The 25,166-nt window shown below is 35.7% G+C and overlaps 2 protein-coding genes across 5 annotated transcripts; both read left to right on the plus strand.

The window, feature by feature from the left end:
* Positions 1–376: 376 nt before the first annotated feature.
* On the plus strand, positions 377–12,589 carry nf2b (NF2, moesin-ezrin-radixin like (MERLIN) tumor suppressor b). Of its 2 annotated transcripts, XM_028467144.1 has the most exons (17): positions 377–662; positions 805–921; positions 2,309–2,434; positions 2,661–2,783; positions 2,908–2,991; positions 3,084–3,152; positions 3,238–3,320; positions 3,445–3,520; positions 5,076–5,213; positions 7,065–7,139; positions 7,236–7,349; positions 7,420–7,542; positions 7,686–7,903; positions 8,951–9,053; positions 9,485–9,615; positions 9,690–9,858; positions 11,195–11,242. In XM_028467144.1, exons 2-17 carry the CDS (start codon positions 832–834, stop codon positions 11,240–11,242), a joined length of 1,770 nt encoding a protein of 589 aa, XP_028322945.1. In that variant the 5' UTR covers positions 377–662; positions 805–831. The 2 variants fall into 2 exon arrangements, with proteins under 2 accessions (XP_028322945.1, XP_028322946.1); XM_028467145.1 differs by lacking the exon at positions 377–662 and having other exon boundaries at positions 832–921; positions 11,195–12,589.
* Positions 12,590–19,200: 6,611 nt separating this feature from the next.
* LOC114476006 (uncharacterized) lies at positions 19,201–24,571 on the plus strand. 3 transcript variants are annotated; one of them, XM_028467245.1, is made up of 8 exons: positions 19,201–19,231; positions 20,022–20,341; positions 20,448–20,531; positions 21,028–21,111; positions 21,200–21,283; positions 22,998–23,081; positions 24,007–24,135; positions 24,233–24,571. In XM_028467245.1, the coding sequence occupies exons 2-8, from the start codon at positions 20,074–20,076 to the stop codon at positions 24,511–24,513; spliced, it is 1,014 nt and encodes a 337-aa protein (XP_028323046.1). In that variant the 5' UTR covers positions 19,201–19,231; positions 20,022–20,073; the 3' UTR covers positions 24,514–24,571. The 3 variants fall into 3 exon arrangements, with proteins under 3 accessions (XP_028323046.1, XP_028323045.1, XP_028323047.1); XM_028467244.1 differs by lacking the exon at positions 19,201–19,231 and adding an exon at positions 19,411–19,465; XM_028467246.1 differs by lacking the exon at positions 19,201–19,231 and adding an exon at positions 19,420–19,470.
* The last annotated feature ends 595 nt before the right edge of the window (positions 24,572–25,166 follow it).

Below are 25,166 nucleotides of genomic sequence, written 5' to 3' on the forward strand. Positions count from 1 at the left end.
TAAAAAAAATACTTTACCTATCCGTATCTTACCTTATATTATTGCTGAATATTAAACCTTCCACTTTTCTATCACAATACATACAGTACAGTACTTCCTACAGGCACTGACTGCACTAGTTTTTTGTTTTTTTAATAATTAAAAATACAACTTTACCTCATCGGTTTGGTACAATATTGTGAGTGCTCAAACATGATCAAATTTAAGGCCCTTGACATATTTATACATTCAAAATAACCATAGAGTTGATTTTGCCATCTGAAAATGTGTAAAAAATAAAAGCTTCTCCTGCCTGGTTTCATCGTTCGAGACTTTTCCGACTACCACTGAACGTACCACAATGGCTTGTGCATTCTTGCACATGCGCACTGGCTGGAATAACTTCCCCACCTGTGGAATCAGAGCTCGTATCAAAACAAAAGCTCCGTCAAACGCACTGCTAACACTGCAGCTTTACGAGTGATTTAAGAAGCAGCTTCTCTTTTTAAAACCAGTTGGTCACAAATATCTCTTCATGGGGGGAGGACCCAAGTTCCACTATGTCAGTTTTTACTGGTTTTGGTCGGTTTTTGTGTCATAGTTGGGGAGTTAGCTTAGCATAGGTGCTCTTTGCGGAAAAGCCCATCCTCCTCTCAGCTTTGGAGTTTATCTTCTATTCCTTGGTAATGCTCTGTTTAACATAATTAATCTAAGTTATGTAACACTGTCACTTGAGTGTTGCTAATAAAGTGTTATTGGGTGAACAACAATGAGCTTTCCTGACTTTATCGATAATAACGTGTGTTTTCTGTGTGTTTATTACAGAACTGTTTTGGATGAAGCTCCTTCAAAATGTCAATCCTGGGGTTAAAGAAAAAACAGCCAAAGACTTTCAAAGTGAAAGTTATCACAATGGATGCTGAAATGGAGTTCAGCTGTGAGGTATGACTCCTTTAGGGCCCTAAAATTAATATAACACATTTTTATTGGGTAAAACACATAAGTTTAAACAGTATGTTTACTCCCTCACTAAAGATAAGCATTTTAGTTTGGACGAAAGATTGATACATTTCTACAGAAGCTTATTGCATGTGCTGAAAAAAAATAATTTTTTTTTTTTTTTTTTTTTTTTTTAAACAGGGCAATTAAAAAAATTGCCCTGTTTTTTGTGTTTATAGGAAATATTTTTCGGTTTTTATAAATTTCCTGTAAAAACTTATCTCATCAACTCAAAAAAAGGAAAAACGTTTCCTATAAAAGAAAATAAATAAAAAAATCTCATCAATTCAGAAAACTAAAAATATTTCCTATAAAAACAGAAAAACAGCAGCACTTTTTTCATTTACTTTTTTTTTTTTTTTTACTTATCAAATCAGAAAAAACAAAGTAATTTTTCTTCAGAGAATGCAATAAGCTTTCATACATTCTGGTACATCTCCTATAACATTATTGTTTACATGAATGTGTTTTCTTGATTGCAGGATGTTCGACCACCACAAAAATTCCCATCGTTAATATATACTAAATTATTTACTTACCCTAACCTGGTGAATCAGGTTTTACTTTGCACAATATATTAGTCGTGGACAAATGTACCTTGTTTTGAGTTTTTAAGTGAGCAAATGTCTGGTTGGCAAATGTCTTAGCACCATTTTCTCGAGTGAAAACGGTGAAAATGTGTTTGCTACATGCAATTTTTGATTTATTTTCCCCCACAGAAACACACACACACACCTAAAGTGCAACTCATGGATGTTAATTCCCTTCAAAAAATGATATAAATTCTCATTTTTACAGTTTTTTTTTATGGTTTTATTTAAGAAACCCAATAATTATGTTCATTTAATTTACGTTTTGATTTGAAATTTTGAATATATTATTTTCGGACGTCATATTCTAATGGCGATCGTTCCTAGTTAGTGCCACCCAACCATCATAGTGCTGTTTATATTGATCATGTCTTTTGAGATCAGGGCCCAAATACCTTTTCCAGTCATTCAATTCATGAATACCGTCAGCAGTAATATTGCATTACATGAGACTGACTTACTGTAGAAATCCTGTGATTATGACAAAATATTAATATGGGTTTCTTTGAAATATATTTCAGCTCATATTTGATTTGTAATACCCTTTAAAAATATATATATATTTTTTTGTTGAATTTGTGGAAATCACGCATACAATCATTTGCAAGAATAATCGTTTGTTGTTCAGAATCAGTAAATTATATTTTGCCTCCTCCGTAGGAGCTTTTTTTTGGTTTGTGTTCAGATTTTCTTCTTTAAACTTTTAACATCTAGACTAACTTTCCTTTGTTTCAAACCAGGTGAAGTGGAAAGGTAAAGACCTGTTTGACCTGGTGTGTCGCACTGTTGGTTTGAGGGAAACATGGTTTTTTGGGCTTAGATACACAGTAAAGGACACCTACGCCTGGCTCAAACAAGAGAAGCATGTGAGTTTAAGGGGCAAAAATCTTTTTTATTATTTTTCATTGAACAGTTAATGAATTATTTAATAACTGGCATTTTTGAAATCGTTTAGCCATTGTTTAATAATGATTGGATACAAATTCATACATTGATTTGCCACCATTTGAACAAATTTGTCATTATTTAAAGCAGTGAATACAATTAATATTTGTTTCTGTGCTTTTCTTTTCTGTTTGTTTGGTCATCGAGGTCTTGGACCAGGAGGTTCCCAAAGATTCTCCCATAACATTTCATTTTCTGGCTAAATTCTTCCCAGAAAAAGTAGAAGAAGAGCTTGTCCAAGAAATCACACAGCACCTCTTTTTCTTACAGGTATACACTTAAGATAATAATACCACTAGTGCTTGGTCTTGTTGTCATTTTTTCATAGTTGTTTGTTACAGCTGCTGATTGATTAGAAACGTCAAACTTTATTGAAAATGTTGGTTTTGTTAAGGTGAAAAAACAGATATTAGACGAGGAGATATTCTGCTCTCCAGAAGCTTCTGTTTTACTGGCGTCCTATGCAGTTCAAGCTAAGGTAAAACATTTATAATTTACACTGTGTATATAGTCCTGTAGTGCACATTGTGAAAATTCTGAATCACATTTTTTCCCCTATCTCTAACACAGTATGGGGACTATGACCCAAACTTTCACAAACCGGGTTTTTTGGCACAAGATGAACTTTTGCCCAAAAGAGTGAGTAACTGTCAGCATTTATTTATTAGATTATAGACGCACCAATAAATGTGTTTTTTCTCTTTAATCCCGTGCTTGTGTTTAGGTGCTGATGCAGTACCAGATGACAGTGGACATGTGGGAGGAGAAGATCACCGCGTGGTACGCTGAGCACAGAGGCATCGCCAGGTCAGCTTGAGAAGGAAACGATGCAATAACCAACGACATGTTTACTCAAGAAGAGTCTGAGTTTTACAAATGGTTCACGGCTTAAATATTTCAGCACAAAGTCATTGTCATCCAATTGTTGCAGAGATGAAGCTGAGATGGAGTACCTGAAGATCGCTCAGGACCTTGAGATGTACGGTGTCAGCTACTTTGCCATTACTGTGAGTAGAAACACAGTAATGTGTATTTTAGGTTTAAATCAGGGATGAACCGAAATGACAATTCTTGTCCGAAACCGAAAACAACGAAATAAATTATTATGCAAATTATTAATACCATTGGATTTATTGCTCTGAATGTGTGCAAACCTCGCTAAAATGAAAACATTGCAAATGTTTGTATAATATTCATGTTTCAAAAAATAAATCAATCAAAAATATTTATTTAGCACTGACATTCCAAAAATGCACAATGAAAAATAAAAATAAAATGTTTAACTTGACCCCACTCATACATTAAATAATATTGTACAGGCCTGTAACTGACTGAGCTGCTGGAAGAGAGTGAAATTAAATATGTTGATGAAGAGCAGCTTCTCTGCTTTATTACAGTGACTTTGTGCGTCATGTATTGTACGCGCTGGTTTAATCCCATCCAAGCAATGATCTTTATAACTCATCACAGTCATGATAAAATGTAGAGCAGTGGTTCCCAATCTTTTTCGTCCTGTGTACTAGGGGCGTTGGAAAACATTGATTTGGCGATATATCGCGATATTGTCACACGATTCTCGGATCGATTTAAAATGCATCCATATTGATTTTTTCCTTCTCTTTTTTTGTCTTTTTTTATCCTTTATTTAACCAGGAAAATTTTTTCCACCGCAGGAGTCATTGTAACTGCACATAGAAGTGTCTCTGAGCATGTTGACAATGTTTTTTCAATAAAATCTAAAAAGAAAGTACTAACTTTCTGCATTTATGTGTTGTTCTAGGCATATACCTCAGTTAAGTTGCACTAAAGTCAAAGTTGATTTCAGAGCCACAATCAGATTTTATTTTAAATTGTTGGCACATGGCATGTTAAAGCCAATGTTTTGAGTGTAAAATATGCCAATAAAATATAATTCATACATTATGTTCTCATGAAGGTGTGCACATTTACAGATTAGTTGTTTCTTAAGTCATATATTTAAAAAAAAATTGCCTTAATCGTACATGTATCCCTGTTTGGCAACCACTGGTCAAGAGGATCTCTGTGAAACGTGCGCTGACAGAATCTGAAACCAGATTCATGCTACTGATGCACAGTCATGCTTCAGGCTGTGCCTTATGGTCCATGTAACTGCAGTGTGTAAGTGACACAGAAACAGAAATCACACTCGCGTGTTCTGTCAACTCTGCTCAGAAGATGCTTTAGTGCTCAGATGTATTGAAAAAGAGCCGCTCCATGAGTCTACGGACAAGTCGATCCGTTTCCAGACAAGCAGTGTTTTCTCGCGTCATCACAACATCCTGTTTCGGTCGGCATGTATCGGTGAGAAAAGTGTTTTCCAACGAAAATGGCATTTTTGTTTTTTCCCTGAAAATCTTTGGTGGCCGAATTGAGAGTTTCTTCTTTACCAAACATTTCAGAGGATTTAATTGTGATGATTAAGTTTGTTTCAAACACCTGTAATCTTGTTGAATGTTTTGAACCAGTTTTGTTTAAGCAGTATTTTCCATTACAGGATTTTATTATTACTTCACAATTGTGGTTTCTCTTGTACTTTTCCAGCAAAACAAGAGGGACACAGACCTCTTACTTGGTGTGGATGCTCAAGGTCTTCACATCTACAGCCCCAACAGCAAACTCAACCCAAATAAATCTTTTCCCTGGAGCGGCATCCGGAATATATCGTACAGTGAAAAGGAGGTGCGCAAGCAGCAAATAATCAAAATATCATGTTTATCTTGGTTTGACAAGAAATCCAATTCATAATAGAAACAGTCATTTCTACAGCAATGTGTTTGCACAGATTTTTTCTCGTTGGAGTTCTTATTATTTTTCTTCCGCAACTCTCTTGTCCTGGAACTCGTCCTAGGCTATTAATAGAGCACTAATGACATGTATGTCATCGCATAGGGGCAATGTCAAGGATAGGCAGTCGACCTTTTTTGCTGCCAAAATGTCGAGGTCAAAAACCAACATTTTCCATATCTACAAATATTTATTGTACAAGTTTGATGCTTACATTTATGAAAAGCTCATCTCAAGTATTTTTATTTTTTTGTGATTTTTTTTTTTTTCATTAGTTGATACAATAGGTACAGGAAACAGTTATCAATGCTTTACATACTGCATGTGGTTGGTCACATTGAGTAGACATTGGTCCTGTAAATGTAATCTTATCCGTCCCCACACCCTCCCTTGCATCCCCACAGAATGCAGCCAAGGCTTAAGACCACTAAGAAGTAAGAAGAAGAAAGGGAACAATAGACTAAATAAGAATAAATAAACTAATAATTAAAAAAAGAGGAGTATGTTTTTCCCAAAAATAGTGACAAATTAATGATGTAGCATCACACACACACACACACACACACACACACACACAGTCCAGGAGTCTCTTGACCTTCATATTTCCCAAAATTATCAAATACATTAGTAAACAAAAATTCCACATCTATCGCCTTCATCGTGACGATATCCATAGAGATGGTATAGATATATATACCGTATGTATATATATATCATCAAAACATACAGGTGAGGTAACCATATGAATATAATATTCATAACATAATACTTGAAAAAATAAGTGCAGAATATAGACAAGATCATTTTTACATGTTAGTAATTTTCACTTGTAACTTTGACCAGCAATTGATGTTGAATATTTTGTCACAGTGCAAACGAGCCGTGCAAAGCTCCAACTGGGCAACATCCCAGTAACCGAGAAGCCATTCCCTCACCGACTGTGTATGTGGTGGTTTCCAACGACAAACTATCATTCTTTTGGCAGCTGTCAGACCAGCCAATAACATTCGCTTGACATGGATATATTGCACTATACAGTGTGCCAGTCTAAGTCTGAAGAGATGTCAAAATCCTTTGAGTATTTTATTTCATTGGACTGAAGCTGTATGACTTATTCCAGTAAAAAGATCAGTAGGGGTCAAAGTTCATGACGTCACAAAAAATACTTTTTTCCCTATAACTTGGCCACAAATTGAGATACAGTGCTCAGACTGGTACCATTGAACAACATTTCCTTTCAATGTGTGACCTTGACCTTCGTTCAAGGTCATATTTAAGGTCAAGGTCGGTCTTCTGTTTTTCCTGCATTATTACTTTCAATTTAATTAGTAAAAAGAACAAACTTGTCAACAAATCCAGATACAGGTTGTCATTTTTGCCAATTTTTTCAAATTGACAATAATGTTTTTGCCTTGCGAATACAGGTCTTGCCTAGTTTAATATTCACATTAGTCCAGGTAGTTTTGATTTAATAAATCAGACAAAAGTAATTCGCAAGTATAGTCTCATATAGCAAGAAACTGTAGTTTTTTTTGTTGTTGCTTCATTTCTACTCTATTGGTGTTATTGTCTTGCACACATCCTTTACCATCCCCTCAAAACTGGGATGATGGTAATTATGGAATTAATGGAATTTCTTTTAAGTATGCTCAAAATGCATGCAAGGAAAATAAAACTAGTTTTTTTTGAATGCTGAAATGTGGAATCATTTGTCATTGTTACCCCTTAAACTTTTTTCTGTTACAGTTCACGATCAAACCACTGGACAAGAAAAAAGACGTGTTCAAGTTTTACTCGTCTCAGCTGCGTGTGAACAAGTTGGTGAGTTTGTTTGGTTGTACAAATTTGTGTTAGAAAGCAACATGTCATTGTCTGCTGCATGTAAATATATATATATACGGTTTAACCGCTGTGCAGATCTTACAATTGTGCATCGGAAACCACGATTTGTTCATGAGGAGGAGGAAGGTCGACTCCATTGAAGTCCAGCAGATGAAGGCTCAGGCTAAAGAGGAGAAAGCTCGAAAGAAGGTTTAAATGCAAACTCTGAACGAGAACCTGGCGAGAGTCTGTGTTGATTGTGGCTTTGACCTCCATCCAGATGGACCGTCAGATTCTGGCTCGAGAGAAACAAATGAGGGAGGAAGCAGAACGAGCAAAAGAGGAGATGGAGCGGAGACTTTTTCAGCTGCAGGACGAGGCCCGACTCGCCAACGAGGCCCTGGTGAGAGCTTCCTAATAACCTTTTACACAAAACTTACAGACCTCTGATAAACTTTTCTTTTTTGGCCAGTTTGACTTTGAAGCGTCTTCAAAAAAAATGATTCTCAGACTGCCTAATGAGAAGTTACAACACATTCTGTTTAGCTACGATCCGAGGAGACGGCAGACCTGCTGGCAGAAAAGGCCCAGATTGCTGAGGAGGAAGCCAAGCTGTTGGCTCACAAGGCGGCGGAGGCGGAGCAGGACAGGCAGAGGTTAGAGGTCACCGCCATGAAGACCAAGGAGGAAAAAAGGCTGATGGAGCAGAAGATGAGGGAAGCTGAGCAACTGGCTGTGAAACTGGTGGAGCAGTCTGAGCGAAGGTCTGACGCCGAATCAGCAAAATAACGACATTCAAACAAATAATTATAATATCATTGATTTGATTCCAGCACGATTAATTTTGTCTTCTTCAAGATTCTTCAAGGAAATTCACTTTGATCTCACGATATATTTCGACTGACAGCTGCCAGACTTCGTCGGAGGCGTCTGCTGATTGCTTTGATGTTACCTTTGAGGTTTCTTAGACTTTTGCATAATCATTTCAGCAAGATTCTTTTTGTCTTCTCTTTGAATATTTTTAATATTATTCAAAGCAAAGACAAAAACAATCTTGCTGGAATTATTACACGGAAGTCAAGGAAACTTCAAAGGAGTCTTCGTCAGAAGACTCCTTTGAAGATTATTTTTGTCTTCCTTTTGAATATTTTGAATATTATTCAAAAAGAAGACAAAAATAATCTTTCTGTAATTATTACATGAAAGTCAAAGGAATCTTGCTATTTGCTTTATATTGCTTTGATATTTCCTTTGTAGTTGCCTTTACTTCTGTGTAATAATCCCTGAAAGATTATTTTTGAATATTATTCAGAAAGAAGACAAAAGTAATCTTGCTGGAATTATCATGCAAAAGTCAAAGAAACTTCAAAGGAGTCTTTGTCAAAGGCGTCTGTTGTTAGTTTTGATGTTTCCTCGATTATTTTTGTCATTTTGAATATTTTGGATACTATTCAAAAAGAATCTTTTTGTAATTATTACGTGGAAGTCGAGGAAACATTAAAGTGATCAGCAGACGCTTCTGACGAAGACTGACATGTCGAAACAGGAGATCAAAGTGGATTTCCAGAGGAACAGATGTCTGAAACTTTAACATATTATCATTGATTTGATATATTTTCTTTTAGGATTTAGATTACGTGATTAGACATCTAACATACATATGGATTTGTATACAAATGTTTTGCTCAGCATTGCTATAAAAAGTGATTTTCAATAGTTACCGTACTCTTCTGCATCATTACTATGTAACCAAGTAGCATCTATTCACCAGTATAATGTACAGCAGAAGTTAAACTGAGCTTTGGTTCCAGGTTGAAAGAAGCCGATCACCTCAAACAAGATCTGACAGAAGCGAAGGACGCAGAGCGGCGAGCCAAACAGAAGCTGTTGGAGATCACCAAGACGACATACCCTGTAATGTGATAATCATCCTGCTTGTCTTTGCACTTTCTCCTATTATTAATGCTTCATTTGATTACATGTTTTTCAGCAGTTCATTTTAAGAATATCTGGCACTTAAATGAAGCCTATTAAAATTCAGCCTATTAAAATTCAGCCTTTTCAGCAACTGAGTGATCAATTGGCAGTTTTTGGAGATAATTGCTAGTTTTGCAGCGTGACACACCCACTTCGTGCTTCTTGAAAGCATTTTAGATTTGTTTTTTCCTGGAGGAGTTATGTTTTTGCCTCAACTTGCTTCTTTAAAGTGATCGCTATCAGACAGTCAATTAAATAGCAAAAATAAAGATAAAATGTTGTTGTTTTTTTCCTTAACTGCCACTTATATTAATTTTGCAGAATACTGTAAAGTTTCTCGAAATATTTACACCGTATGTGTTCTACAGCTCATAGCAGCATACTCTCCGCCTCCCGCTCCTCCTGAGGCCACAGACGCGCCTTATGACTCAGCATCTTCTCGTCTCGACTTCAAAGACTCCGACATGAAACGTCTGTCAATGGAGATCGAGAGAGAGAGGTGAGCTGATCTGGATTAAAAAAAAACCCAGCCTGGGTTTGCTGCTAACATGATCCTGATGTGCATCGATCCAGGCTAGAATATATGGAGAAAAGCAAACACCTGCAGGATCAGCTGAAGGAGCTGAAGACGGAGATCGAGTCTCTGAAGCTGGAGGAGCAGCAGCAACAGGCCGGACTTTACGCCATTCACAGCGAGGCCAGAGGATTCGCTCAGGAGTCTGTTTACATGCCTCACAGCAATGTACGGAACTGTCTTTTTATTTTTGTGTGGATGAATAGCAGTTTATCTAAAGTCAAAGCCCCTTTAAAAAAAAGACACTGGATTAAATTATTTCAAGTATTTTATTTTAATTAAAAAAAGTGAAAGCAAATTTACATATTGGGAATAAATTTGGATTTTTTTTTTAACTTGAATTAGAAAAAAACACTGATAATAAAGAACCTCACACAAAATTCACATTTGAAAAGAAGAGGTTGGAGTAAGGGTCTATCACTTTGTGTTTGAAACCTGTTTTTACAACAGTTTGTAAAGGGACCGCGTCCTTAGCAACGTGGAATTCCATGTAAATTCTATATTCACGAACATAAATGTAAATATGCCAGAATTACCAAAATTCTACTTTCCATCTGCAGTCCCTGGCAGGTTAGAATAAACAACATAAAATAACAATAGAAAATAAAAATACAAAAAAAATTACAACACAATAGAAGAATTGGAGAACTGGCACACATCATTGACAGTAACAAAGAACACTAAGAGAACACATGAAATGTTCAAATTAGTGCTTGTATTTGCCACCAAAAACTGATGTTTTCACTGAAAGTTGTGGCCAAAAAATGGCAAATGTTTATTTTGGGGTTTACGCGGAAAGATCTGAATCCTGCCGAAATTGAAAACTAGAAGAAAAATTGAGTCCAGAGAATTACTGTCCTGCTTGTCTGGTGAAGAAACACAAATCACTGTAAGAAGGAATTAAAAAACACTTCTATGTAGCCGGGACTAGTCCACGGGACTCCACATCCCACAATGCAATGCACAAAACTTTTGTAATATCAATATTTTGAACAGTTTTTGCATTGATTTTAAAATGATTTTATTAGTTTATAAAGCACTACATGGCCTCACCGTAGACTACCTATCAGAGATGGTTTTAGTTTATGAACCAAGCCAGACCCTCAGATCCTCTGGTACTGTTCCATTTTTATGATTTTTATCATTTCAGAGTTCTTAATTTTTTTAATGCTAGTTTTAATGTTCTATAATTGTTCCCTTCTCTGCTTTGATTTTATTTCTGACTCTTTCTTATTTTATCATTTTTTATTTATTTTTTAATAATTTTAAACTTTTTTCAATCACCTAACTATTTTTGTGAAGCACTTTGATCTACATCTCAGTTGTAAGTAAGATAGTATATAAATAAAGTTTGATTGATTAAATCAAAACAAGCTTTTGAGCAACAATTTCAACCTTTTGCATCTTTTTTTTCTCCAAGCAAATTATGTTGAATTTATTTATTGTCTGATTTAAAAAATAAAATAAAATAAATAATACTATTTTTTTCTGTTGTGTTTTGCAGAGAAACTCCGCCTACATGTCTCAGAGGACCTACTTCGAGGAGGTGTGATGAGGAAGGAAGTTGCTCAGTGTTTGTTTTTTCACACTTTAGGCCATTTTCTGTTTGACTACGGTTTACTTTGGACACACTGACCCTGACTTTAAGAGACTGTAAATCTTCCATCCCAGCAGCCCTACAGCACATTGACATTTTCCTTTTGATCGTACAGTGCTGAAGTGCGTGTATGCCACTCCACTTTGCTTGAGTTTTTATTTGATGCTTTGGCTTGTTTTTTTTAAGGGTCATTCTGGACAAATAAGCTACCGTAATAAAACCTTCACGGCCTCCAAACACCTCGTGGGGGATGGGGGGGTTAGGGGGGCAGGTGAAAAATCCTCTTCACGCTGCGGTGCGTTGTGTAAATTGTTTTTGTCACATTGTTGTAAACCTGCAGATGCTTATGGACTACAACATAAGTATGGTTTTTTTAACTCACATTTCAGGTGCAAGCGCTGGTTAAACACGTTGAATATCCAACAGCCTTATTTACAGTAGGATCATAAAGCGACATTTGTTGTAACTTGTGATATGTTGTAAAAGCTGCTTCTGCAGGCGTCCACATTTCCAGGCAGGGACTTTGACACTACTGCTATGTTCAGCTCAGTATTTAATATTTGTTTTTCTCTTGTGTTTCTAATTCCCCCAATGAACCGCCTTTAAAGACAGTAACGGGTGCTTTTTACGGTTTGTAGTGCCTTATTGTGCTCATTTTGGAGATTGGACACAGTTACAAGCTTGTGTTATCACATTTAGTTTTGTATTCTATTCTGCAGATGCTAATGGCTAACGTGCCTTGATTATTCTTTTTTTTCCTGAAATGATTTAATAGACTGAGACTGTTTTTTTTTGTGTTTTTTTTTTACATTAATGTACTGTCATGTCTTATTGTCCTCTGACTTTGTCTATTTTATTCCCTTAAATAATCTTTAGGTCAAACACGCCTCAGGGTCAAAACCCTTCACAGATGGTGGAGTTTCTTTAGTTTTCTCTATGCAATTCGTCTTGGATCTGTGTGTGTAATGTGTGTGTGTGTGTGTGTGTGCCTGCGCATGCTTCATCTGGAGCTGCAGATTTGACTGACTATAAACTCAACAGTTGAAAGTTATGCATCATTAATCACCGTCATAGCATTTCTGCTGCTGTGCTTTGTCGTTTTACATTTCTCTTTAACTGCTGATACCCTCCTGTTTTGGTTTTGTTTTTCTTTCCAGCATTTAGTCGTAGAACTTTTGTTTTAAATAATTTTGGAGAAATAATGTTTTTTTTTTTTCACCCCTCCCTGAAGTTTTGTCAATGATTTGTAACCTCAAAGTATTTTGTGCATATCATTTCATTACAAGTCACCCTGCTCATCAACAATGTGTCTGTTTTGACTTTGTTTTCTTTCTGAAACCAGTATTCACATTATATATATATATATATATATATATATATATGTATATAGATTTTTTTAACAATAAAATTCCGATATTTTTGACATGCTGAAAATGTTCAGCCTTTATTTAGTTGAAGCTAAATTTCTACTGTGTCAACAGAGGGAAAACATCCAATATCTAACAACCAAAATGCAATTTTTTAATATTTTTTTTTGTAAGTTATTTTCTAAATGTGACACTATTTAAATTAAATAAGGAGTGATTATATTCTTTTTTTTACCACTTCAAATCAAACTTTTTTGGTTACTATTTCATATTTTAATCAGCATTTGAGATTAATTTTGCTGAGACGGTTTGTGTCAGTGTCATTACAGTGTACAGACTAAATGTAATACAATCCTCACATATTTCACAATAAAACAACCTGCATAATGATTACTCTGTTTTTATATATGAAGGTAATCATTATGGTCAGTCTGATTGTTTCAGCATTAGTTATATTTTGTTGGCTAACATAAGGAATAAGTTACCAGTACATATCTTAGGTAAGACAAAATGTTCAATAAGCTTTAAAATGACATTCCTATATTTGGAAAACTGCTGCAGAATCACATAATTATTGAATCAACAATCTTTAAACTGTGCTATTATGTTAAAATAATAAATTTGTATTGTGTGTTTTTTTAATCAATGTCAAATTCTACTATTGAACACAAGAGGGCGACACATCATAGAGTTTTAGTGGGTTTTTTTAATAATAAAACGGGTGTCAAATCATTTTGGTTCATTTTCCAAACAGACACTTTGATCTTAAATAAGTGGGCAGCAGATTATAGGAGGCAAGCATGAGTAATTCTAACATTATTGTGCCCTAGTTTTCACTTCTACGTATTAATATTTGCAATATTGTCATTATTTTATGTACACATGGGAGAACTGTGAGCCTTGTAAATATTTTGGAGTTTGAATGACTGTGTTTTTGGAGGAACTAAAATATAATTGAATAATATGGTATTTTACACACATTTTTTTAGTATTTCCATGATTTCTTCTCACTGTAGTCATGTATTTTTCTGTGCATATGTTATCTAACATATCATGAACACAGTTTGGGCGACCTTTAGATTGTGGATCGTGGTGAAAGTGGACCAAAAACATGAAGCTGACCTCGAATATTGCAGGAACCAGTGTGATCACGTGGTTTTTCATCATGTTAAGTGAGTGTAGGAGTTTCATTGTAAGACATTTGTTGGAATTAAATTAGTAAATTATCATCACACGATGAAAAAAGCCCCCATTTAGTCTCTTTTCTATTTGTTCTTTGTCCTGGTTAATACATTTCATTTAACAGCCAAGGTAAATAAATCAATAATCTTATTATAGGGATGTCCCGATACAACACTTTCCCTTCTGATACAAAACCAGTGTTGTTGCTTTAGCTATTGACCGATACCGATATCAATCTAATGCGATATCGGCATGAATTATACATACTTTTTTCAATAATTTTTTGTGTGGAATGTTAGAGAATGACTTGATCAAGTGACAATAGAACAATAGTCAGCAGCAGTAGATATGAGAAAATCTGAGTCATTTATTATTATCTATTGGTTCCAAACAATTTAACCTTAAGCATAAGAATATTCTATAATTTAATGAAACACATAAAGGCAAAGGGATGACTGGCTGCTCAAAAATGTTTAAAGTTTAGCGGTTGAAAAAAAATGAAAAAAAATCAAAATGAGGAAGGAGACACTGAAAAAGCCTTTATTATAATGGCCAAATCATTAAAAAAACCAACATGTTTCAACCAAATATGGTCATTTGGATTTTTTCAATTTTGGAGTGCCTGGTTTCTTAATTTTTTGAATGAAATAGTTATTCATTTATTTTATTTTTTTTAAGTTAGAAAAACCCTGAAAAATATTCTCAATAAATCCAATAAAAACACATTATGTAACAAATATTATATTGGACTGATATCTGATATCAATATTGAGTCGGGACACCATTAATTCCATTATGGTAGTAGCATGCTTGTTATTAGTAAAGTGCCTTGTCACTATGTATCATCAGATAGAACAGAACATGACAATGACACATTCTTTTGTCGTTGGTATGCATCGATTATTTTTTATTGAAGAGGTTCAGACTTTTTTATATTGTGTCCAGTGATTTGACACAATGAATCCTCACATAGTGAAGAGGAGGGACCCACTGAAGGTGCTGTGGCTGTTGATGTTGTCGTAGACTGAACTTCCAGCTGGCAGACGCATGTGAATCAGCTCACCAGCAAAGAGCTCCAACGTCACAGAGTTTGTGATGTACTCAAAAGCAGCATCTTCTTTCCACTCATAGTTGTGCATGATTATCTGATTGTTTTTAAGCATGAACACACCAACATTACCAAACAAGCTACCACACACAGTGAACTGGAAGGAGTAGACACCGTGGACTGGTGCCGTGAAGAAACCTACGGAAAACAAAAGGCTTTGAGTCATTTGTCGTTGTTTAAAGTGTATCCAACATGTATGTCCTCTGATGCAGTGTTTCTCAAATAGGGGTATGTGTAACCCTAGGGGTACGCGATGGCACTACAGGGGGTACTTGAGAGAGAGAGAGAGAAAATTAACCAATAAAGATGACTGGAAATGATAAAAACTATAGAAATAAATTCTATTCAGGAGGCACTAAATCAATGTTTTTCAACCTTGGGGTCAGGACCCCATATGGGGTTACCCCGAGTTTAAATTGGGTCGCTAGAAATTTCTGACAAATTAAAATAAATTTTTGAAATTTTGTAATTATTATTTCTTTTTTTTAACATTAAAACTCACAGTCTTAAATAACTGTACTTCTATACTTTCACCTAGTGAAATATAAATCAAGTTTAAAATGCAGTAAAAAAAATATCTATATATATATATATATAATAAAAAAATATGAGCGCAAACATACAGAGCCCCTAAAGGGACACAGGTCATTTTTGATACTAGTATTACGTAAACAAGCACATGAAGGTAAATGTTAAGCCTAACCTTTACTATATCCTCTAACATGATTACGAGCAGAGCATGCAGCCTGATGACTGACGTTTTACGTACGCGCTTAAAACTAATACGTGCTCCCTTAGAACCTTTACGCACTCACGTATTAGATTCACAATTTCCAATAATAATAATAATAATAAAAAAACTCCATGTCCCTTTAGGGGCTCAATACTACAATGATCAGAAACTAATTCTAGAATTTTTTTTGTTGGGCTTGCCTGAAATTCTTGATGTTAAAATGGAGTTATCATCCAAAAACAGTTGGGAACCACTGCATTAAATACTGTTTATTTCCACTTATTTGCAAAATGTGATTCTTTAATATCAAAATGTTATCAGTGGTTCATTCCATCATTATGCTGTATAGTTTTTTAGGAATAGTTTCCTAAGCAAAATGTTGTAGTCAGACATAGGGGGTACTTGGATTCAGAAATAAGAGAAAAGGGGAACATGAGTCAAAAAAAGTCTGAGAACCACTGCACTAACGTATTACCTGTCGCTGAGTTGTAGGCATTGCCCACATTGGTGTAGAGCTTGTTGAAGGCCAGAATAATGTCCATGTTGTAAGGTCCGACATGTCCTGCGTTACTCAGAGCAGCATAGAAAGCCACCTTTGTATTGTCTGTAGAAATAAAAATATGAAGTTTGTTAAATGCCAGTTTGAGTGCAGTTTTCATTAAATGCTGTCATTACCTGTGCTGTCACTCTCCAGTTTGACCAGTCTGGAGTCGAGCTGCTCCACCATGAGCTTCAGAGCCTCCACCTCTGCTGAGATGTCAGGACTGGTCCCATTCCTGGTCACATCATCATAGACTGAGCCCTGGGCCTGAGCCCCATAGCCACACATCAGCAGCACCAACACAAGAGCGGCCCTCATTGTTCGTCTTCACACAGGAGCCACACAGGGGTGACCCCCTTATATATGATCGCCCTAACACTCAATGTATATCACAGTGGGAGAAAACAGCAGGTGTTAAGATTCAAGGTCAGATCAATACAACCAGTGAGAAAACATAAGCTGCTTCATGCACTTTTTTCTCTTATTGTGTTTGGTTTGCTGTCTTTTTTTGTGTGTTATTGGTATTATTTAAATTATTTTCTCTCAGTGGTAGTGTTTTTGGTGTCATTTGGAATTTTTTTTTTTATGTCATTTTGTATGTTTCTCAGTTATTTTTGTGTATTTTTCTCACATTTTGTGTGGTTTTGTTGTCAATTTGTGTGTTGCTGGTAGGTATTTTTCTCTCTTAGTGCGTGCGTTTTTTGTGTATTTTGTTGTTGTTTGTATTATTCATTATTATATATCATCTTATCTTGTGTGTTTTTGTTGTCGTTTTGTGAGTTGCTTGTAATATTTAGTATGGTTATCAACTAAAATAACTAAAAATAAACATTATAAACCCATATTTCTAATGCTTTCATTTGTTAATCCTCCCCTCTCCCTTTCTCAAGTACCCCCTGTAGTGCCATCGCGTACCCCATGGGTTACACAAACAGCCACAGCACCTTCAGTGGTTCCCTCCTCTTCACTATGTGAGGATCTTCTGGAGAATTTACACATCGAGATGATGTCGATGTGGTCTAATGAAAACAATAAAAAATAAAATAACAATTTATTATGATCCACTGGATGGATTGATTGACTCCTTAAAGTCTTTTTACTTGAATATAAGTTTTAGTTTTTGCTAAATTTGAACGTTTTCATCATCAAACTACAACAAGCCTGTTTGAAATTTGATGGAAACACACATGCTTATGTACAGTATGTCTGTTAGATCTTTACACCTTCACAAATATATACACAAATGAATATATTCTGTATAATATCCATGTAAATAAATTACTTAGAATAACTTTGATTTATTCAGAAAGGCTATTGGTAAAACACTGTTAAAAAGCTGTGCTTTAAAAAAACAACGGTTGAATAAACATTCTTATCAATCATACTTTTTTTTTTCCTTCTCTATCTTATTTTTATCTGAACTGGTACACACTGAATGAATGTATGGTCGGACCTGTAGGGGTGGGTGGTGTGGGAGGAAGGGAGGGAGGGAGGGGTGGGCTGATCTGGTATGTATATGCTATGTTTTTGTACATTGCCCTATCATTCAGCTCTAGGGTTGTTATAAAACAAAAACCCAAATAAAGATATTGTTGAAAAAAAACAACAACAACAACACAGCAGGGAAATGATAAGGAAATATGGAGTGACAATCATAACACATAACAATGTCCTAATGCATTTCACTGTGGATTTTATTCATTGAAGAAAAGGACTGTAATCCCACAGTGGAAACAAACTTGACTGGTTTTGATTTAGAAACTTTCCTAGTTCCCCATTTTGGTTGAGTGGCTACTGAAAAAGTACCAAGAGGGAATTAAGCTTTGTCTATTTTAAGCAAATGTCTTGCCTATTAATAAAAACATTCTTTTTATGTGTTTTTTTTTTTTTATAAACAAAAAAAACCTTGACATGTAATATAATGCCAGAATGGAATTGTAAGCAACTTGGATAAAAGGTCTTCCAGCAGGTCACATGGTGAATCAAATACCAGAATTAAAATGCCAAACGATGATTACTGGAAAACGTTAAAACAATATCTCTTAGATAACCAGGAGATACTCTCCATAACTTTACACCTAACGATACCAAAGTGACTGAGTACAAAAGATATCTTAGTTATTGTTAGACAAAAAGGACGTCAGCAGAAAAGGACAAAAATGAAGAAACATTTTAATCACTTTAAGCAATTCAAATATCCTTTATTAGGTTTTGTCCCAGATATCAAGAAAAACACACAACTGAACACACTGTATACACAGCTGGAACTGGAGCAGTTTGAGTTTTCTCACTCGTTGTAATAATCTGATCTTGTTAAACAGGAACAGCTGCTGTTTTTCCCCCAGTGGTTCAGAAAACCAACAGTGGAGATGAGATCACATAAAAGCGAGTTCTCGTCAATGGAAACTATGTGAAGACGTGTGGAGAAACAACTGCTCTTGAGTTGGTTCATCACTGCCTGGATCAAGGATTACAGCACACGCTGAACGCTGTACATCAGGATGGATGTCTGTGTATCTGGGTCAAGCAGCACCGGAGTGCCCCAGGTACCGTCCCATGTCTCCCCAATTCCTTTGCACATTATTCACGTCTGACCTCTGCTCCTACTCTGGATCTTACCATCTCCAAAAGTTTTCCAATGACGATCTATAGTTGAATGAAACGAGGACGAGTACCTAGGACTGGTCGAGAGCAATTGTATAAATTCAATATTAGTAAGATTAAAGAGTAAATAAACCCCAAAATGTATTTGGGTTTGAAGTAGTGCTGTTGGTTGATCCTGGTCCAACTCTCAACATTTTAGTCAAAGTATTTCAATTTGACATATTTATATAAAATGTCTGAGTGACTGCCCTCTATGGGTTGAAACTCAGCTATTACTATTGATTTTTGCTATTGGCTGAGAAGAAGATCACGTGACATTTTGGCACCATCTTGTGTCACAAACAAGCACTGTTAGCCCCTCCCTTTTTTTTTTAATAAAAACTGGCACCTGTGGACTCTACAATCTGTGGTGAGTAGGTTAGATTTGAATAGTGAATAGAGATGTATATTGAGTAATGAGTGGCTAGTTAACGTAGCATAGATTGTTCATTGGAGATTTTATAGTATAGACTGGGCGTGTCTTAACTGCTCCAGGAGCTCCGCCCATAATCAGAGGTTAGATGTGTTGGAACCGGAAGTTCTTTCACAGTCTTCACTCAAACACGGAAGTGAAGCGTGATTATAGCCCCATGTGAATAGAGAGGTAAAGTGAGTATTAAGTAGTTAGCGTAGCATAGATTGTTCCTTGGAGATTTTATATCATTAACTGGGCGTGTCTTAACTTCTTCTGAGGCCCCGCCCATAATCAAGGCATTTTATGTATTTCCAGCCTAGACACACGTCAGCCAAAACCTAAGAGTTTAGTTGCTCTTTTAAATGACTGCAACACATGTATGTGTCTATAACTGTGTATGTTTGAAGGTATACAGTATTTAAATTACATATTTATATTTTTCACCATTTTTTTTGTATTGCTTTCTTCTGTTTGTTATCATTCTTGTTACTGTCTAAGTTGCTGTGGCACCTGAATTCCCCCTTGGGGATCAGTACAGAATATAATATATATATATATATATATATATATATATATATATATATATATATATATATATATAAAACCCAGCAGTCACTGTAACTATCTTATCATATATTAACACATTACGCACACTGCTGGGACTCACTTCCAGCTTGTGTTGATTTGACCTTGAATCGTCTCCAAAGTTTCCAACACAAACACCTGCTGGTTTTTTTCCCAACAGTGGAGATCATATAAAAGCTCCTGTAAGGCAGCTTCATGAGGACGTCTGAACGATGAGGACCACTGTCGTGTTGGTGCTGCTGATCTGTGGCTGTGGGGCCCGGGCCGAGGGGAGAGTCCTGGATGATGTGACCAGGAATGGGACCAGTCCCGACATCTCAGCAGAGGTGGAGGCTCTGAAGCTCATGGTGGAGCAGCTCAACCTGCAGCTGGAGAGCATGGAGGTTCAAGTGAATGAGGGCGAACAGAAGGTGGAGGAGTTGAAAGCTGAACTGACGCTTGCGAAAACAAATGTGGAGGAGCTGCAAAAAGAAAACGAAGGTGTGGTTTTCCACATCAATCCATAGATATCAACACATAAAGTGATCATTGTTGTATTTCAGAATAAAACACTGGATGATTTAACAAGTAACAATTTATTCTCCAGCTCACGGTACAGCACTGGCCTCTGTGCAAACACGAGTGACAGAAACAGAAACCATAACAAAAGATCTAGAACAACAGATTGCAGGTAACTTACACCTTCCTGAAGGTTTTTTTTTTAAGACCAAGGGTTTTCAGATAGAAAATTGTGACCAAAAAGTGCCTCATGGGCCTTTTTTGGGGCAATAAAGTTACATGACCCTTGTATTTTTGTTTTAAAGTAGCATCTCTCCATAATTTTTTTTAGAAGGTTGCAGTAATTTCATACTCGGCACCCTTCAAAGATGAATATTTTTCATTATTAAGCAGATAAAGTTGTTATTTTAAGTGCACTATTGCAGCATTTCATGTATTAGTTTTGATTGATTAAAACAATAGAATTGATTTTCACTCTGTATTGCCCTACAGTGATTTGTGCATTTTTCTATTTTATTTTTTTTGGTTATGGCTTGATTGTAATGGGCAACAAAGGGTCAATATTACTGCTCTGTACATACAGTAATATAGGATAATCAGCATTGGAAAGTCAACTATTTTATCATTTAACAAACAACCTTTCTCCCCCCCGCCCCCCCCCCCCCGAGGTCAAACCATAACACTGACATCTGTGCAAACTCGAGTGACCGAAACAGAAAGCAAAACAAAACATCTGGAAGAAAAGAGTGCAGGTAACTTTAACCAGTGATATGATTGTCAGATGGAATTGTTTTTATAACATTCGTCAATAAAAACTAATATTGTTTTGTCACTCACTAGCACACGCCACAGCACTGGCATCTTTGCAGACTCGAGTTACGGAGACAGAAAGTAAAACAACGAATCTGGAAGAACAGAACGCAGGTACCCTGCAGGCACACACATGGTGGCTTTGGAAAATGGCTCTGGGATATTTTTGACGGGTTAAAGTGATGTCGATAAACATGACTTATGAGCGAATGCAGTCATAAAAAACATTTTTAATCCTAAAAATAAAAAAGAGAAAAAATAAATGAAAAAACAACCTATTTCAAAGAAATGACAGGAACTCCAATAGTTATAGTCAAGTGTAAAACAAAAGAGTGATATAAGTACGTTGTTATGTCATTATGTGTTGGTTAAAAATCAGAATCAGAAATATTTTATTTATACCAGGGGTAAATTACTTTGTCACAGAGGCTTGAGAAATATTACAAATGAAAAGAATAAACACTAAACAAAGAAAAAAGAAAATTTACATAATTAAGTAAAAGTGCACACATTACAGTACAAAAAATAAAAATAGAATTAGAATAAAATAAAATAATAAATTGTAATTTTATGCTTTGTTGCTTTGCATTGTTTCCTAAAAAATATATTTGCTTGAATCAGAACAAATAACAATATACACAGTTTACTATAGATATTAGCATTTATAGAGTACGAAAAATTAAAAATGTCACATTGTACAGATTGGGTAAAAGGTCCATGCAAGTTGACCACAAGCACTAATAATGTGCACAAATAAAACAGGTTTTGTATGGGGTGCCAATTGTAAAGTTGTGCATGCTACAATAAACTGCAACTTTTTGCAACATTTGGCAACAAACCACAATAAAAAAAATGTTAACGTATGTGCATTTTTTAATGTTACCTTTGACCAGGTTTACAGTAATACTGTGATATTTGTGCTATTTCTTTTCTCGTGAAAATATAATGTCAATGTTACATCTAAATGCTAAATTTTAAATGTGAATCTGAATGTTAAATCTGAATGTCACGGGTGAAACTAAATATTTAGCTAATATCCAAATTTACCGACATTAGCATTCTGTGAATTTGCATGTTAGCTAAATATTTAGTTTCATCCACGACATTTAGATATAACATTTTGGTTTAGATTTAACATTTAGATTTAGATGTAACATTTTGGTTAAGATTTAACATTTATATTCAAAATTTACATTTACATTTACATTTACATTTACATTTACATTTAACATTTATATTTAACATTGATATTTAGATTTAGATTTAACATTGACATATTTTTAAGAGGAAAGAAATATCAAAAATCTCACAAATATTACTCAAAAGTAACGTTAAAAAATGCACAGACGTGTTTTAAACATAGTTTGTTGCTAAATGTTGCAAAAATCTGTTTATTTTAGCATGCACAACTTTACAATCGCCGCCCCATAGGTTTGCACATGTTTCTGGTCGTTCAGTTGGCGACTAGCAGACATCAGTTCAGAAACTAGAAGATGGTTAACACCTTGAACATTTCAGTCGTCACCTCTTCTGTTGCCAGTAGATTTATCGTGAGCAGGATCACTGCTGACAGACACAAGGTGACAACTGACACACACTGAGGAGTGTGTGGCACAAATGGACGTGTTCACTCGGCTGGCTGCTTTCTTGAATGAAGAAGAGGAGCAGATCCAGCCCCCGAACACAATAACACTCAAAAATACAGTGTCTCTGAGTCAAGGACATCAAAGGTTGTTTTTTTTAATATTTGCAGGCTAATGTGATTTTTATATTTACACATCAACTGTTCAGTGTTTTGTATTTGCTCAGTAAATTGTTTTCTTTCCAGCGATGGAGGCCAGATTGAGCAGCAGTGAGCGTGAAATTCTTCAGTCAAAGTCCAGAATTGATCAGCTGGAAAAAATTAATGCGGGTAAAGTGTATGCATCAATATTTTCCAATTTTTTTTTTGGGTCCAATCTGACCCAATGGATATTTGCCTACAGAAAATCAGTTTCAGAAAATTGTTGACCACGTTTTTGTGTCAGGCACTTTGTTTATTTGTTTATTTATTGAATACATTAATAACCCCTTGATAATGAAAACTTAACCTGTTCTCTAGCGCCACCATCAGGCCAAACTCTTAAATTGGAATTAATTTATCTTGAATAGTTTTCATCCAAATCTTCTCAAATTTACCGACGTTTCCTCCCCCCACACCTCCAATGTCATGTATCAACTCAAAAGTATAAACTCTGTGGGGATGTAAGGTCACAGACAGACACGTTTTAGTAAAACATTTTATGCTTAATCAATTGCACCCATCAAATTAGGAAGTCATGAAAAATGAAGCAAAAAAAAAAAAAAGTTAAATATTATTTTTTTAATGATAAACATTGAATGGGGTCAAATTGACCCCAAGGATAATAGGAGGTTGAAACATGTTGACGCTGGCTTTTATAGAAAAGTTGTCAGAATGCACGTTGCATCATCACCGTCGTCGTCGTCATCATCATCCTTTAATTCAGACTCAGGAGTCTATATTAAACACATAAACACAATTGGTATTCACAAGATAAAAGGCACATACATATAAAACAGTTATTATAAAATGCAAGGTAAATTTAATTGTTTAGCGCATTTCATACACAAGGCAACTCAATGTGCTTTACATGACAAAACATTCAACAGTTTACAATCAATAGGAACATTTAAAATCATCAGTAAAATCATCAAAAAACACATTACATCAACAACATGACCAAAAAGACAACTATACCAATGTCTCCACAAAGATTGTATCAATTTAATGATGTCATTACCCAAGTTTGACCCTCCACTCACCTTTGTGTTTCCAGAGAGGCCAAAGGTAGCATTCTACGCAGCTCTGACTAATGCAGGATCTATTGGTCCATTCAACATGGACACCATCCTAAAGTTCTCTAAGCTCTTCACCAACTTGGGCAATGGTTACAGTTCAGAAACAGGTAAGATCTCTCAGTAAAGCTACTATTGCTGAATAAAAGTGAAATACCGGTAACGTATGAATTAAACTGAAATAGTCCTTCTCTCCATCCTTTGTAGGTTTTTTCACTGCTCCTGTTAATGGAGTCTACTCATTCCAGTTCACAGCTTGCGGATACTTCCCCGGCTCTGTTAACATTAACATGTACATGAACAAAGAACTAATGGTGAACAATGGCGAGTGGAAGAGAGACACAGGCTTGGAGTACTTCACCAACTCAGTGGTGCTGAAGCTGTCTGCCGGAGACGTGATTCACCTGCGCCTTCCGGCACGAAGCGCCGTCTTTGACGACAGATACAGCCAAACCACTTTCTCTGGCTCCCTCCTCTATGACCTGTAGTCAGTGGTTTGTTACAAACCTTCACGTATTGACCCAGGTGTGATCCTTGTATCAATCTAGGAACCATCTATTTGTCAGCTATTGTTCTTATTAAAAAAAACACTGTTGATACAAGAAATATGAGGGTGTTGTCAATAAGTCACTCATTGTGTTAGTTAGCATTAAATCATGTGACTTGCTTCCATTTGGGTCATTTTAAACCTCCAATCTTGTCCTGAAAGAAAGAACTGCCCAGTTTGTGACATTAGCTGTGTTTTCATTACAGATTTTAGCAAAATAAAAGCGATATTTCTAAATGTCGACAAAGTATAATTGCGCTTTGAACGTGAATCCATTGAATGTTTTTTTAGAGTCTCGTTACTCCCGTAAAAACTCATTTCGTGAGACTTTGCTGCAGAAAAATGGATGCTCCAAACCTCGTTATACAACTCTGTATTGTTTGTTGTCTAATGTGGCAGTAATAATGCTTAGACATGTCTCAATCTCCTCCTCAGTCCACACGTACAGCTCCATGGTTTTTTTCGGAAAGACGTGGTCATGTGACCAGGAACGTCACGCTCTGTGGTGTGTATTTGAGGAAAAAGTTTTTCCATAGCTCTTTTCAACATCGAAACGTTTAAAATTCCCCCTCATTAATGCGTAAAAACTATTTT

Source organism: Gouania willdenowi, chromosome 14 (genome assembly GCF_900634775.1).
Source record: "Gouania willdenowi chromosome 14, fGouWil2.1, whole genome shotgun sequence".
NCBI lineage: Eukaryota > Metazoa > Chordata > Actinopteri > Blenniiformes > Gobiesocidae > Gouania > Gouania willdenowi.

Excerpts from the sequence above, each read along its gene's own strand:
- nf2b (XM_028467144.1), top strand. The coding sequence starts at position 832 with ATGTCAATCCTGGGGTTAAAGAAAAAACAGCCAAAGACTTTCAAAGTG. Across the intron at positions 9,054-9,484 it reads TCACCAAGACGACATACCCT|CTCATAGCAGCATACTCTCC; the intron begins GTAATGTGATAA and ends TGTGTTCTACAG. Across the intron at positions 9,859-11,194 it reads TTTACATGCCTCACAGCAAT|AGAAACTCCGCCTACATGTC; the intron begins GTACGGAACTGT and ends TGTGTTTTGCAG.
- LOC114476006 (XM_028467245.1), top strand. The coding sequence starts at position 20,074 with ATGAGGACCACTGTCGTGTTGGTGCTGCTGATCTGTGGCTGTGGGGCC. Across the intron at positions 20,342-20,447 it reads GCTGCAAAAAGAAAACGAAG|CTCACGGTACAGCACTGGCC; the intron begins GTGTGGTTTTCC and ends TTTATTCTCCAG. Across the intron at positions 21,284-22,997 it reads TCTGGAAGAACAGAACGCAG|CGATGGAGGCCAGATTGAGC; the intron begins GTACCCTGCAGG and ends TTTTCTTTCCAG.